Source organism: Mesoplodon mirus (assembly GCF_964341445.2).
Source record: "Mesoplodon mirus genome assembly, chromosome: 6".
In the NCBI taxonomy this organism is placed as follows: domain Eukaryota; kingdom Metazoa; phylum Chordata; class Mammalia; order Artiodactyla; family Ziphiidae; genus Mesoplodon; species Mesoplodon mirus.
In genome coordinates, this window is record NC_138982.1 from 20,132,055 (window position 1) to 20,145,262 (window position 13,208).

The 13,208-nt window shown below is 35.0% G+C and overlaps 1 protein-coding gene across 4 annotated transcripts in view; it reads left to right on the forward strand.

The window, feature by feature from the left end:
- Positions 1–13,208, forward strand: part of MME (membrane metalloendopeptidase) — a 100,585-nt gene that overhangs the window by 42,280 nt on the left and 45,097 nt on the right. For all 4 annotated transcript variants that reach the window (XR_014294322.1, XM_082624207.1, XM_082624205.1 and 1 more), the window contains 7 exons: positions 3,467–3,601; positions 5,568–5,669; positions 7,341–7,477; positions 7,587–7,680; positions 8,833–8,961; positions 9,730–9,828; positions 12,406–12,486. Coding sequence is in view for 3 of the 4 variants with exons in the window: in XM_082624207.1 (XP_082480333.1) it covers positions 3,467–3,601; positions 5,568–5,669; positions 7,341–7,477; positions 7,587–7,680; positions 8,833–8,961; positions 9,730–9,828; positions 12,406–12,486 (777 nt within the window). In the remaining variant the exon portion in view is untranslated. The remainder of the gene's footprint in view (positions 1–3,466; positions 3,602–5,567; positions 5,670–7,340; positions 7,478–7,586; positions 7,681–8,832; positions 8,962–9,729; positions 9,829–12,405; positions 12,487–13,208) is intronic.

A 13,208-nucleotide genomic window follows, 5' to 3' on the forward strand; every position in this document is an offset into this window, starting at 1 on the left:
AAAGAACTACATGCACCTTCCCAAACATATGCAACAAACCTTAGAAGTTACACAATAAGTTCTCTCATGTGAATCTGCAGGCTCTCCCATTAATAACTTGATGAAAGCCCCCACCAGTCCCCATGCTGGCCCATAGTGGATCCTCTTGTATCCTGTGTTTCTCCTACTCCAGAGCCCTGCTAGGATTGGGGGCTGTTTCTCACTTCCTGTCCCCAGGAATGGCTGCGTGATTCTCTGTGTCTGTGCCCATCTTTGGGGAGTAAGCCTCTGAGTTCTGGCAGCTGCATGATCCCTGACATGCTGCTTCAAGTGGGAAAAAATTCCAAACCTTCTGAGAGGAAACATCTCTCTCCTGCTGGGGGCCCCTGTGTGTTCCCTCAGGAAACTTTTCTGTGTAACACTATTAAATAACATCAACAGCATCAGTGGCTAGGAATAAGACAGTTCTGTGACTTTTCAGTCACTGCATGCTCCACATTATGTCTTGGAAAGGGAAGAGCAGAAAATTGGTAAGAGCTAGGTGTCCCGGAACAGAATCTTTCAAAGTGAAACCCCTGGTCCATAGTTGTTGGCACACCAAGGTACACAAATATCGGCCAACCTGTCCAGAGAGCTATCTGTTCCTCCTTCGGACTTGCTGTTACTTATTAACAAAGATACCAAGTGTGAAGGACAATAGTGGAATGGCATCGCTCTCTTGCTTTTTGGCAACTCTAACAAATATCAGCTTTTTTCTAAGCAGGAGAAGTCCAATTTCTGAACAGAGCCAATATATAAATATTATTGCCTGGTCCTGCAATATGAAGATAGTCCTAATTAGAGTAACAATTCATGGTGTTGGGTATTGAAAAATATCATCTCACCAATAGTGTGTAATTTAAGAGCTCACAAAACTGCAATTAGGGATTTTACCCAACCATTTAAAACCAATTAGCATCTTTGAACCTGCTATTATAAGCATTAGGATTTGCAGTGTTTTATTTTTAAAGGAAGGACTACATAGACATTTAGGTTTTGGGTTTTTTTCATTTGTTTTTGTTTTTGTTTTGTCACATAAAGGATTCACTGTATCAAAGCTTCAACTAGGCTACCTTATGACTGTCAAAAAAGGTAGCTACCTCTGACCCTTGTCGTAATAACTAGTTGCTCTCTTATTGACAGAAAAGAAAAATTGACATCTGATTTTTAAAATATCCTGGCCAATGTACTTTTTTAAATGTTAAAACATGTGTTGATTACTTTCTCCCCAAATTATGACAATTGCTATTATTTGGCATTTTACAAATCTAGAAGTATCTCAAAGAAGAAAATCAGTACGTTAAGGTAGAATCATATCTTGTAGAAAGGATTTAACAGCAGCAGTAAGCCTGGGTTCTGATAGCTACTAGATAAATTTGGAAGCCAGGAAAGATAATCAAGATACTAAGACATGTTTTAATCAGTCACATTGTAATAGGTTGCCAGGTAGTGGAGCTCATTAAAGGAAGTAGTGTATTCCATGTAAGTGTATTAAATATTCAAGCATCTCAGAAGTTCATGGTATAATATGCTTCCAGTTTTCTGGGAAACTTTACCAGCTCAGAAGACTAGAAGCATTTTCCAAAGTTCTTCTGCTTGCCAAATTCTATAGTCTTTAAATAGATCTGTAAGGATAAAGATACTGGAGTTAAAACCAGTTTGCAGAGTCAACGAAATGGAGGAGAACACTCTTTATTATTGTTTTCTCACCTCATTAATGAAAAAGCATCCCATAGAGTAAAAAAAATATCTCAGTAGATTGATACTGGAAAATTTAAATTACCATTTCCTTCATATGCAGTAGTAATTCCCTGCTGAATGCAGATGAATTTATATGATTTGAAATGCAGTTAATTCAAAACACTGCATGCTTGTACTTTGGAATAGTTGGTCCCATGAGGTATGAACTCAGACATATTTGTTTTCTTCAAAGTGAAACAAGAATTCTGATTACTTTTTAATAGGAAAAGAATGGAGTTGGCAAGAATATACATAAAAACATCCTTTTATCCCTGTTACCTTAGTGATTTGGTTTTTAATACAGACACATGGCTGAAAAATAGTTTGTTCTATTGAGTAGCAGATCCAGGGATAGAGATGCCAGCGAGACAGGCTCACAGTCGCTGGGTATCCTTGAAAGAGAGAGCCCTCTCCCTGGGAAATTGTTTACTTAGCATTTAGTAAAGGTCATGGAATGCCAGTATCTAAAGGTGTCCTCTTGAATTTCAAATTAATAATGACTTTGTACATTTTGCTTAGGTTCTTGCTTGATAAAATATTTTCATTTCCCTATAAGTTTTATGTTTGATCCTCTTAATGAGTCACTGTGAATTTAGATGTGCCTTTGCACTCACAGTGACTAGAAGGGTACCCCTTTCACTGATAATCAATTAGTAGGGTTGTAAAAGCCCCTTGAAAGTGTGGAATTGTTAAGCACTCTACAGCTTTCCTTCATATTTACCCTGTGTGGACAAGTCTTTGAAGCATAGAACTACCCATCAATCCCAAACTTGTGTGGTATGGCTTTCCTAATTGTGGTTGTCTGCGTGTCACCAAACGGGTGCTGGGACTTGAATTTTGAATAAATTTGAATGTGGTGGGATCGTAATTTATTTTAACTGCTGATAGAAAATAATAGCTAAATAGCAATATTATGAAAGTGGTATTAAATTTCCTGGGTTCAGTGCCACTCTGAACTTGAATAAGATATTTATATATTCTATAAAAGGTCAATAATAAAACTAGTTTATAGCTTATCTTCATAAAGTTAAAATGTGTATGAAGATAAAATGGAAAGAATTTGAGTTCTCAGAAGAAAGCTGATATTCAAATCTATGGTATCTTAGAAATTTCACAGTAATGACAGCCAGCTTTGGAATTAACTAAAACCCACAGATTTGTCTTGGAGGAGCTCATGAGAATGCATTCTCATTAAAAAAAAAAAAATACTGCTTGGCCAAAGAAGACAAATAAAAGATGTTCTGATCATGTAATATGTTTGTGGCCATCTCTTCATGGATAGTTGAAAAATATATATATGTGTGTGCAGAGAAAACCTGTTAAAAGGAAATTTGGCAAAAGAATTTATTATTATTTAAGAAAAAAATACTAGGTTATTGCTTACCAAATGTTTTGCATCTGCATTCTTATTAAAGCAATTTGTCTGATTAAAAGTTGAAAGTTATAAAATCTCCATAACCAAATGGTTATAAGTTACTTAGTACTTTCAGAGTGATCCTTTATTGTTCTGCTATAATTCAAAGACACATTGACTTTCTGAGAATCTGTACAGTTCATTTCTTTTAGGATTCAGGAATGGATTTCTATTTTGTTGTGCTTTATCTGTCACCAAAAATTAATACTGAACTGAAAATAAGTTTTAAGTTAAAGCGCCATGATGAATATTTAGAAGGTTCTTCAACAATGTACTGTCATTTATTTCTTGCAGGCTTGTACAGCATATGTGGATTTTATGATTTCTGTGGCCAAATTGATTCGTCAGGAAAAGGGACTGCCTGTCGATGAAAAACAGCTTTCTTTGGAAATGAATAAAGTTATGGAATTGGAAAAAGAAATTGCCAATGTAAAACACATTTTCTCTGATACACTGAACAATGTCAACCACTTTTTATTTCTTTCTCTTCTCTATCGTATTTTAAGGGTAAAAGGTACATTTCCTTAACCAAGTGATAAAAATGCATAGCTCGGTAATGGATCATTGACTTCAAGAGGACCTCTAAAACTGGAATTTTACAGTAAACCAGGTTCCAGACATCCAGGAGACATACTTAATTTGACAAATATTAAACTAGATAAACTTAATGACCTATTATAAGTGGATTACATCAATATCCTAACTATTTACAGTCAAACTGTTGTTGAGATGCCCTTGAGATTCAGGACACACTTGATCGCTAGCTATTCAGCAAAGCTGTTTTAGTTTTGATATGTACAATTTTACTTTATTTTAAAGTTTAAGGTGACCACAGAAATTGTCTCTATCCCTTTGCTAAGAAGTATTAGCCTCTGAACATGGCCACACTACAGTACGATATCACTGAGTTCAAACTGTCAGGCTGCTTATTAGCTCAGGGGAGATCCAAGAGGAGGAGTTTATCAGCAAAGCCCAAGGGTGTGTTCCTGAGTTTCCTCTAGTTCCAGGTCAATCCTTAGAGTCTGAGTTGGCACATTCTTGTCTGAAGTTTCTCTGACGGGGTCTGCAGTCTCAAGCGAGCGAACTCTGTAAACAGCATCCGGGTTATTGATTGAACTCACGGTCAGTTTCAGTCTAGGATCCACAGAGCTCTCTGACATTGCAGACAGCAACCTGCACTCCTAAATCCCCGTCTGCTTGTCACTTTATCATCAGAATCTTGAAGACTGAAGGGCAGTTTTGGCTTTCCTGGGGCTACATGAGACCAAAAGTCTAGAATCAGAACCAGACTTTGCTTGGAGTTACAGCTGGATGAATGGCAGTTTGATGGGTTACATGTGGTTCTGTGTTGGAAACAGAATTTTTAGAGGAGAACAGTTTATTACCCTGGGTTTTTACTTCTAGCACCTTCCAAGACCGTGTTCTCCTTTGATCAGCCTCAGCTTCTGTAGTAGTTGTATCTTACCTCAGAACTCTTTGTGTCTACATTTTCTCTCCCCTCTGACACTCTGAGATTGTAGTGGGGTCTCAGTGCTCCCTGAATCACCTATGTGTCTCTAACAGGGTCCAGCACATTATTGCGTGCAGATGTTACAAACATAATTTTTAAATGAATAAATAAGTGACCTAAAGGGGAAATTGGAGCCGTTGTCACTTGAGAAATAACTCCCATTTTTACATTTTGTTTCTTTTCACTTAAAATTGCTTTTACTCCTTTCAACCACTAGTTGGGCAGTTGTTATTGAAATTTTCTTTTTTGATTCAATGGAAAAAATAATACTGGATGCTGTTGATAACACTGAACTCGTTAGGCCAGATGAGCGGACAGTCACAAAAGTAGATGCTAGAACTCTCTTCAGATAATTTGCCACCTACCTGTGTTATGTACTAAAGTCTTACTTGCTTTAAATTCTTGTAGAAATCATTGTGCTTTTTTCTACTCTTTTTCCTGTCTGAATTTTAACTGGGACACTGAATGGTGGTAGGTGAGAGAAAGAGTATTTGAGAGATAAACTGGAAATGACTATATTCAAGAAAATCATTATCATATGAAATAGCCACAGACACAACTGAGTTGCGCATTTAGCCATAGAAGGAAAGAGGCCTTTAAATATTGCTGATGTGGTTTGGCAGTTATAAAAATATAAAAAGATTTTCGAAAAATTTTATGCTTGACACTGCAGCCAAATCTTGATAATTGTTACTGAATATACTTAAAATCTCTTATATTTCTCTCTTCTTCTTGATAGGACAAAATAAATTATAACACAAATACAGAATAGAACTTAAATATAATTATGTTGTACCTATGCCATATTTCTTTTTCCCTTGTATATAGTTATATTTTTCTAAAGAGTTCTTGACCTAAAATAATGATAAGAAATTAAATCCATAGGCTACAACTAAATCTGAAGATCGAAATGATCCAATGCTTCTTTATAACAAAATGACATTAGCCCAGATCCAAAATAACTTTTCACTAGAGATCGGTGGGAAGGTAAGTAGCAGTTTTATGTACTCTCTTATTGTGCCATTTCTAAAATTATAATATTAAAATGCAGTTTGTTAAAATGTAATGATTTTTTATTTATTGAAATAAATTGAACATCAAAATGGATTTAGACATCAACCATTTGACTTCATGAAAAGACTTGAAAAAAACTATTTGACATAATTATATTTATATTTACTTAGAGTGAATTTCAAAGGTAAAAGTCCTTTCAAGGCAGCTATGTAATAATATTAGAAATTATCATAGAAAAAGGTTTGGAAACATTAAAAGCAAAAATCCTTCTGAAAGATCATTATATAGCCATTGGACTTGGACAGTCAAATAATATAAGTACCAGATTTCTTTTTAACTCTGAAAAAGGATAATTTATTCATAGAACTTGCCATGTTCTCATCAAGGCCATCTATGGAAGTGTTCAGAGCAATAATGGAGAAATAGAACACAAGAAACAGAAAAATCTATAGGTTCCATTTATAAACATCAATTGACATCTTTTTGCTTGGTTGTAATTCCTTAGCTAGTATTTAATAATCTCTTTTAAGGCTATGAATGTATTCTGTGTATTAGTTGATGCACACAGTCAGGTAATGAAGCAACATTCATGGAAAAATCTACAAACCACCACATTCAGTGATGGAATTCTCTTTGGCACTAATTGCTGAAAACAAGGACTTTTTAAAGGCATAACCTACTGAGTTAGGAATTTCTTACATAGAGCTTTTTAATATAATAAGTGTTTAATAAATATGTTTTGAAATAATGGGTCAAACTGCCAAAGGAAATCAAGAAAAGTACATAGCGTCTCACACTTAGTAAGTGATCAGTGTATTTATATACTTCCAGGCATATATATATAAAATTACAGAGTCTAAGATATTGGTAATCTTAAACATTCTCAAACATTGAAATGTGGCATTTCAGCAAGATCTGCATAATCTCCACTTCTGCTGTTTTTTCTTATATCCATTGGTGGTTGAATACCACAATTCCCATTTAAAGAATAATAGATAAGACTCCATCTTCTGGCAACTCCAAATCCAGCTTCCGAAGTGTGAGAACTGCATGCCTGTAGACCCGATATTGATAGCTTAAAGTACATTTTGTTCATCTTCATTGGACCATCTATACATGTATCTATACATTTACTGTACCTCTGCTAGGACAACAGTGTGCTTTCGTTTACAACACGAGCTCCACTGAGATGTATTACTGTGTTGAAATGGATTGTTTATTAATATCCACCTTTAAGAGATAAACATTTTATACCCATTTAAATTTTTGCATAAACCTAGGAAACTTTATGTTTACAGCTAAATTTCTTTTTCTTTTTCTTTCATATTGGTTAGACCAAGAATTTGACACTGAGCCTAATTTCTAGCATATGTTCACTACACTTAGAAGCTTAGCTTTTGCTCTTAAATGGTTGGTTTAATTCTTTTATTTAAATAATTATGCTACAGAATTAATTTTTATTCAAAAATTGATTGAAGCAATTAGAGAAAAAGCCCAAACAGATATCAAACTGACCATTGTGATAATTATATAGTGATGCAACTGACACTGTAACCATGTCTGACCCTGTAACCATAACTGAGTCTTGGAACCGAGAAGAGAAATCCATAATTACTGAATGTTTTTGTGCCTGCTTTTTTCCAGCCATTCAGCTGGTCAAATTTCACAAACGAAATCATGTCAACTGTGAATATTAATATTCCAAATGAGGAAGATGTGATTGTTTATGCTCCAGAATATTTAACCAAACTTAAGCTCATTCTTACCAAATATTCTGCCAGGTAGGTATGTCAGAGTGCCCATGTCCCCAAAGTTTACATTTAATATCACTCTTTAGAAGCTTTGCAGCCTCATCTTTTCTGTTGCTGGGTGGTGGGTTTTTTTATGCAGAGATCTTCAAAATTTAATGTCCTGGCGGTTCATAATGGATCTTGTAAGCAGCCTCAGCCGAACCTACAAGGAGTCCAGAAATGCTTTCCGCAAGGTGAAGAAAAAATCTCTCTTTTCTTAAGACTTAAAGCATAAAGCTATCCATGGTTATGAAGGCTTGCCATGTACATTACTAGAAGTGGTAAACTTTGCCAAGAGACAAAATGCCAAATGCTTGGTATGCTGCCTGTATTTAAGCCATGTTGCCTAGGAAAGCCAGTTTTCGGGTGCTCTGTGGTCCTATGATTGTCTACTCTGGCACCGTGATTGAATTGCCCGGGAAGGGCATGTATTGGTTATTTGAGCAGTTCATGGAAGAATACTAGCTTGGTTTTTTGTTGTGTTCAAAGTAATCTCAGGGGTATCTATCTCAATTAATTTGATTTTTCTGGTGATTATAAGATACTAGACATTGAGACAGTTGGACTACATTGATGTGGACAATCCCCTGAGAATATACCTACCTGGAGATAGCCTTAAGACTTTTTATTAGACTGTACCTGCATTATTTAAAGAATCATCATTTTCGTCCTATTGTGAGGGGAGAGGGCAGGAGGGATTGAGGAAGGAGAAATTCTCACAAATGTATTGGTTGGTGTCCTGGAAAGGAAATAACTCCGTGATTGATTGAAATTTTTAGTTTTTACCCTTTAAAAGAAAATGTAGACATATTTTTTAAATTAGAGAATGTAAAAATGGTGTTTTGCTAAATTTCCCTTCCGTAAGTTAATCCCTTTATTGGTTCTTAAATTTGTACACATGCAGTTCTTCTAAGTACTGGAACTTCAGCAAAAACTTTAGAAAACAGGAATGTGTTTTCTTGTATACCAGATCTCTCCCGTTACATTTATTGAATATTACTTCACATTTATGTTTATACAGTGACAACAGTGTTATTTTGTTTGTTTGGTGGAGAGGGTTGTTTTTTCTAACCCTGTCTAGAAAGATATTAACTTGCAATAGCCAACAGTTTTTCTAGGACATGCTACTGAAAATATACCTTATTTCCAGATCATAGTAAGTAATAATTCAATTGGATTACATTTTATCCTATGCAAGGACATCCTGACATGTGAGGAGAAGCAATGAATATTGCAAGAATTTAGGAGACATAAAGAACAGAGTCCTATGAAATTTGTGCTCTTACCACGCTTCGGCCATCTACTCCTGGTCAAATGCCATTTCCTTTACTTTTTCTCTCCCATAGGCTCTTTATGGCACAACATCAGAAACAGCGACTTGGAGACGTTGTGCAAACTATGTCAATGGGAATATGGAAAACGCTGTGGGAAGGCTCTATGTGGAAGCAGCATTTTCTGGAGACAGTAAACATGTGGTAATGTTTTCTGCACAATACTCTATCAGCATGTGTTTGCACTGATGGGCAATTACAATAGTCCATCATTTCGTTAAAATTTTATTAATTGGCAGAGATCTTCTGAATCACAATTTGCCATTATTTCCCAATAAGTCTTATTCTCCCTCCCCCACGGGTCTGGTTATGTTTCTGATCCTAATATTGTTTAACCCAAAGCCAATTGTGCATTTTCCAGAAGCAATGTATTCACAATACCCAGTCACATGTTCTAATGATATAGTCATTTGTAATCTCTTCTGTTATCAAAATTGACTAAGAATTAGTATTTTCTTAAAAAACAGAAAGTAAACCAGGGTTTATTTGAAGTGTAAGACATGTACTTTATTTTTTATTGTTACTGAAATGAAGACAAGGGAACTTAAAGACATGGTGAAAGAATCTATTGAAATGCTACCTCATGCTTAACTAAACTACTAATGGTAATGACAGTATTTCATGTTAGTTCGTCTTTCATGATAATGGAAACCATACATTCTGAAGATGATTTTTATTAATGCATGCATTAAGACCTATTTAATCATTAGTGTTGATAGTAGCAGTGTTGCTTTAAAGATATAATTACCCACATATATCCATTTGTTTAGATCACCAGTTTGTTTATAAATTTACATTTATTAACATATCGTTGAATCACATAAAGACAGCTTATAGCTCTATTTTTTTTTAATTTGCTTTAGAAAAAATTAATTCATGGCCTAAATTTGCCTTCTGCTCTTTTGGTTTAAGGTTGAGGATTTAATTGCACAGATCCGGAAAGTTTTTATTCAGACTTTAGATGACCTTACTTGGATGGATGCTGAAACGAAAAAGAAAGCTGAAGAAAAGGTAAAGAGCAAGGCCGGGTGAATTATCAAAGAAAAATCTATAGGAAAAGATTAGCTTTTAAGAAATTTGGGGAAAACATAGTATTCAAAGATTGTATAAAATAAAAGCAAGCTCCTTCAAGATGTAATGTTTCCAGGAACACTTTTCATGTATGAAGATTTTTTTTCTATGATTTTCATCTTTTATTATCTCTTTGTAACTAGCTCCTACTCTCCATGTTTGGCTCCAAACTTTGAAAGATCTGCAATTTTCCTTTTTTTTTTTTTTTTAAAAGGAAGTCTTCACAAAACAAGAGGAAAATCTTGTGTGAACCAGAAAGCATTAAAAGATATTATCAGTGGTTCATATTTTTCTTCCTTTTATGAAAAATATTTAAAAGACCTCTACCAATATGTAAAAATATCCCCTAATCTTTCATGTAAATTTCTAGCTAAATTTTTTTTAAGCATGCACTATTTAGTTTTTTTTTTTTTTAATGACCTAGGGAGAAAAATACTAAATTTCTATTCAAGCAAATGTAAGGTAGTGCATTATTTGAGTACTATAAGGTAACCTACAGTTAGAGGGATGTTGAAGGAGCTTTTTATAACTATTCTTATTTACCCCCATTGTGCACCTTTTATTGGGACTCTTAGTATCTTGCATTAGAATAAAAGTGAGATGTCTAAGGAAATCTCAGGTTTAAATTTACTATGTCATTGTGTTGATAACTATATAAACCTAAAAGGAACATGTCCAATGAAAACTGTATGTGTTTATGAGCAGTATTCACATGCAGCCTGATTATTCCTCTGTAGTTAGGGTAACAGGAAGAACAGACCATTCTTTGAACTAACACAGAAAGAGTCCATAAATCTATTATAATAAGAGAATCAAGCTGTAGTCTAGTTCTCTTTCAGGATTAGATCACATGGAAGGATTATCTTTTTCAGCTATCACAGAGCCCTGAGTGGGTCAGGTCTAGAATTTGGCACTCCAGTATAGCTGTCTTTCCATCATTCTGTAGGTCCTCAGAAGTTCAGGCTGGATTTGCTCCTTTCATGTTCTAGCTATCACAACATGGTACTATTTGATGTAGCCAATCAAATTGTTCTAGGTAATCATTTCCCAAGGTGGTGTCATGAAACTCTGGACCTGCCAAGTAGCTCTATGAAAGATTCTCATGGTCAAAAAGAGTTCAGGAAACATTTCCTGCAGGAAGGCTTCTCTGATCCCACCCTCGACTAGGTTATATACCTATAGGGTGTGATCTTATGGCACCATACATCACACTTGAGAGTTAATATTCATTTTATTGCCTACCATTGACCTTTATAGTAAACTCTCCAGGGGTAGAAATTTTTGCCTAGCATTGTATCCTCAGCCCCTTACAAAGTACGTGGCTTGTTGTATACCCTTGAAGACAAATTGAATGAATAAATAGACAAATTAATTTATCCCATTGGACACTTACAATTACTTAATTTTAAACTCTAAGTAGTCTTTCAATGAAGAAGCCTGCTTAACGTCTTTGTCACAGTATTTACGCCAAATATTTGACAATATATCCTTTTCATGTATTACTTCCTATTTCTGTAAATTTTGTATCCCTTAGAACACCTTTTGGGGAAATATCTTCTAGAAAATAAAGTGCCATTGAGAGGGAGATGATTCGTTATGGGCTGATGGTATAGAAAGGAAATGGGCTTGGCCAAACTGATTTAGTGACACATCTGTCTGATCCACTGGGGAAATCCTAGGCTTATGAAACAGATTTGTAACAAAACCACATCCATTTGATGGTAAAACAAATAATTCAGAGATGCAAGCTTAATATCCCATGAAAATATTAAACTAGTTAAATTATTTAAGAGCAATGTGATATGATAAAATCAAAAGTCAACTATCTTTGAGAAAAATGAGAGAAATAAAAATAGCAAGTAGTAAACAAGTGGTACTGATGAAATAATTACAATAAGCTAACAATTTTAAAATAATAGAAATAGTAGTAAGGTAGTGGTAAATATGAGATGGTATAACAAGGAAAACCCTGTTTTCTATTTGTTTAACTAATGCCATTCATTTAACTGCGGGAAGTTAGGTACACTAGCTCTGGAGACCAAAGGAGAACATAAAAACTCCAGGAACCAATATTTAGGAAGAATATTAGCATTAAACCTGTAAGCCCACGTCTGTTTTCTCAGCCAAATCAGTGAAGTGGAAAGATAATTATAAGCTGCTAGAATGGAAGTTCTAAATATTACCCCTCCTGTAAAATTGAAGAAAAAAGCCTTTCAGAGAAAAAGTTCATAAAAGTACAATACATGTGGAACAATGACTTGTCAGTTTTCATTTTGGTTTTCCTGGGAAAGCTGCAGCCTATGAGAATAGGGTAGTAGAAGCTAAATTTCAGAACTATTTTTTGTTTATTGTGAACTCCAGGGAAAAGCCAGTGCAAAGATCTCTGTTTAAACGTTGTCAGATACTCATCTTGTAAACATATGGATCAGGTTATTCAACTGTTGTCAAGGGCAAATTATAATGCTTGCATTTGAAAGTTCATAATCATGCTCACATTCAATATTCTAATTTTCATAGGCCTTAGCAATTAAAGAAAGGATCGGCTATCCTGATGACATTATTTCAAATGACAACAAACTGAATAATGAATACCTTGAGGTAAGTCTTTATAAAGACTGCACTGATGATGCCTGGGGCTGGTGGCAATGTCATTTCTAGCTATGAGGGGGGCCAGAAATTATGTGAAATAGCCTACACCCAGAGGTCTTATTATGTTGATAGTAAGCCTTTAACACTGAAGCCAGAACTATGTTTGTTTTAGTTTTAACCCATTGTTTCATGGGCTGGTCTGTATTTGGTTTTGTTATTTTGCTTTCCATATATTCCATTTTAAGAGTAGTGATAAAAATCTGGTGTTTTTTAAAGAGCATTAAGACATAGACATTTAAGTGATGAACAGGCAGTACTCAGGCTTCTTATCTCATTTTATACATGCCTGAAAAGTCAAATCTTCAGCTTTCCTTCCACTTTCTAATTATTCCTCCACTGGGTAAACCAGGTCATGCCTTCTCTATTTGAAAGAAAATCTACTATTTGAGAATGGGGAACTATTTTATTCCCCTTTGGTAATGTAACAATGAAAAGAAAACAGAGTTGATTGAAGTCACTACAGTATTGATTTCAGACTCAGCTAAAGGTCCTGTGGTGACCTTGCAGTCACCACAACTACTTGAAACCCTGGTGACAAGGTGACCCTTGCCTAGATCTGGGGATGATAGCGATTCCTAATCTGTTGATTACTAGCATAACACGGGAGTTTGCAAGGCACAGTGTCCTCTTTTCTTTTTCCACTTGCAGAAAAGCTTGACTTTTTATAAAAT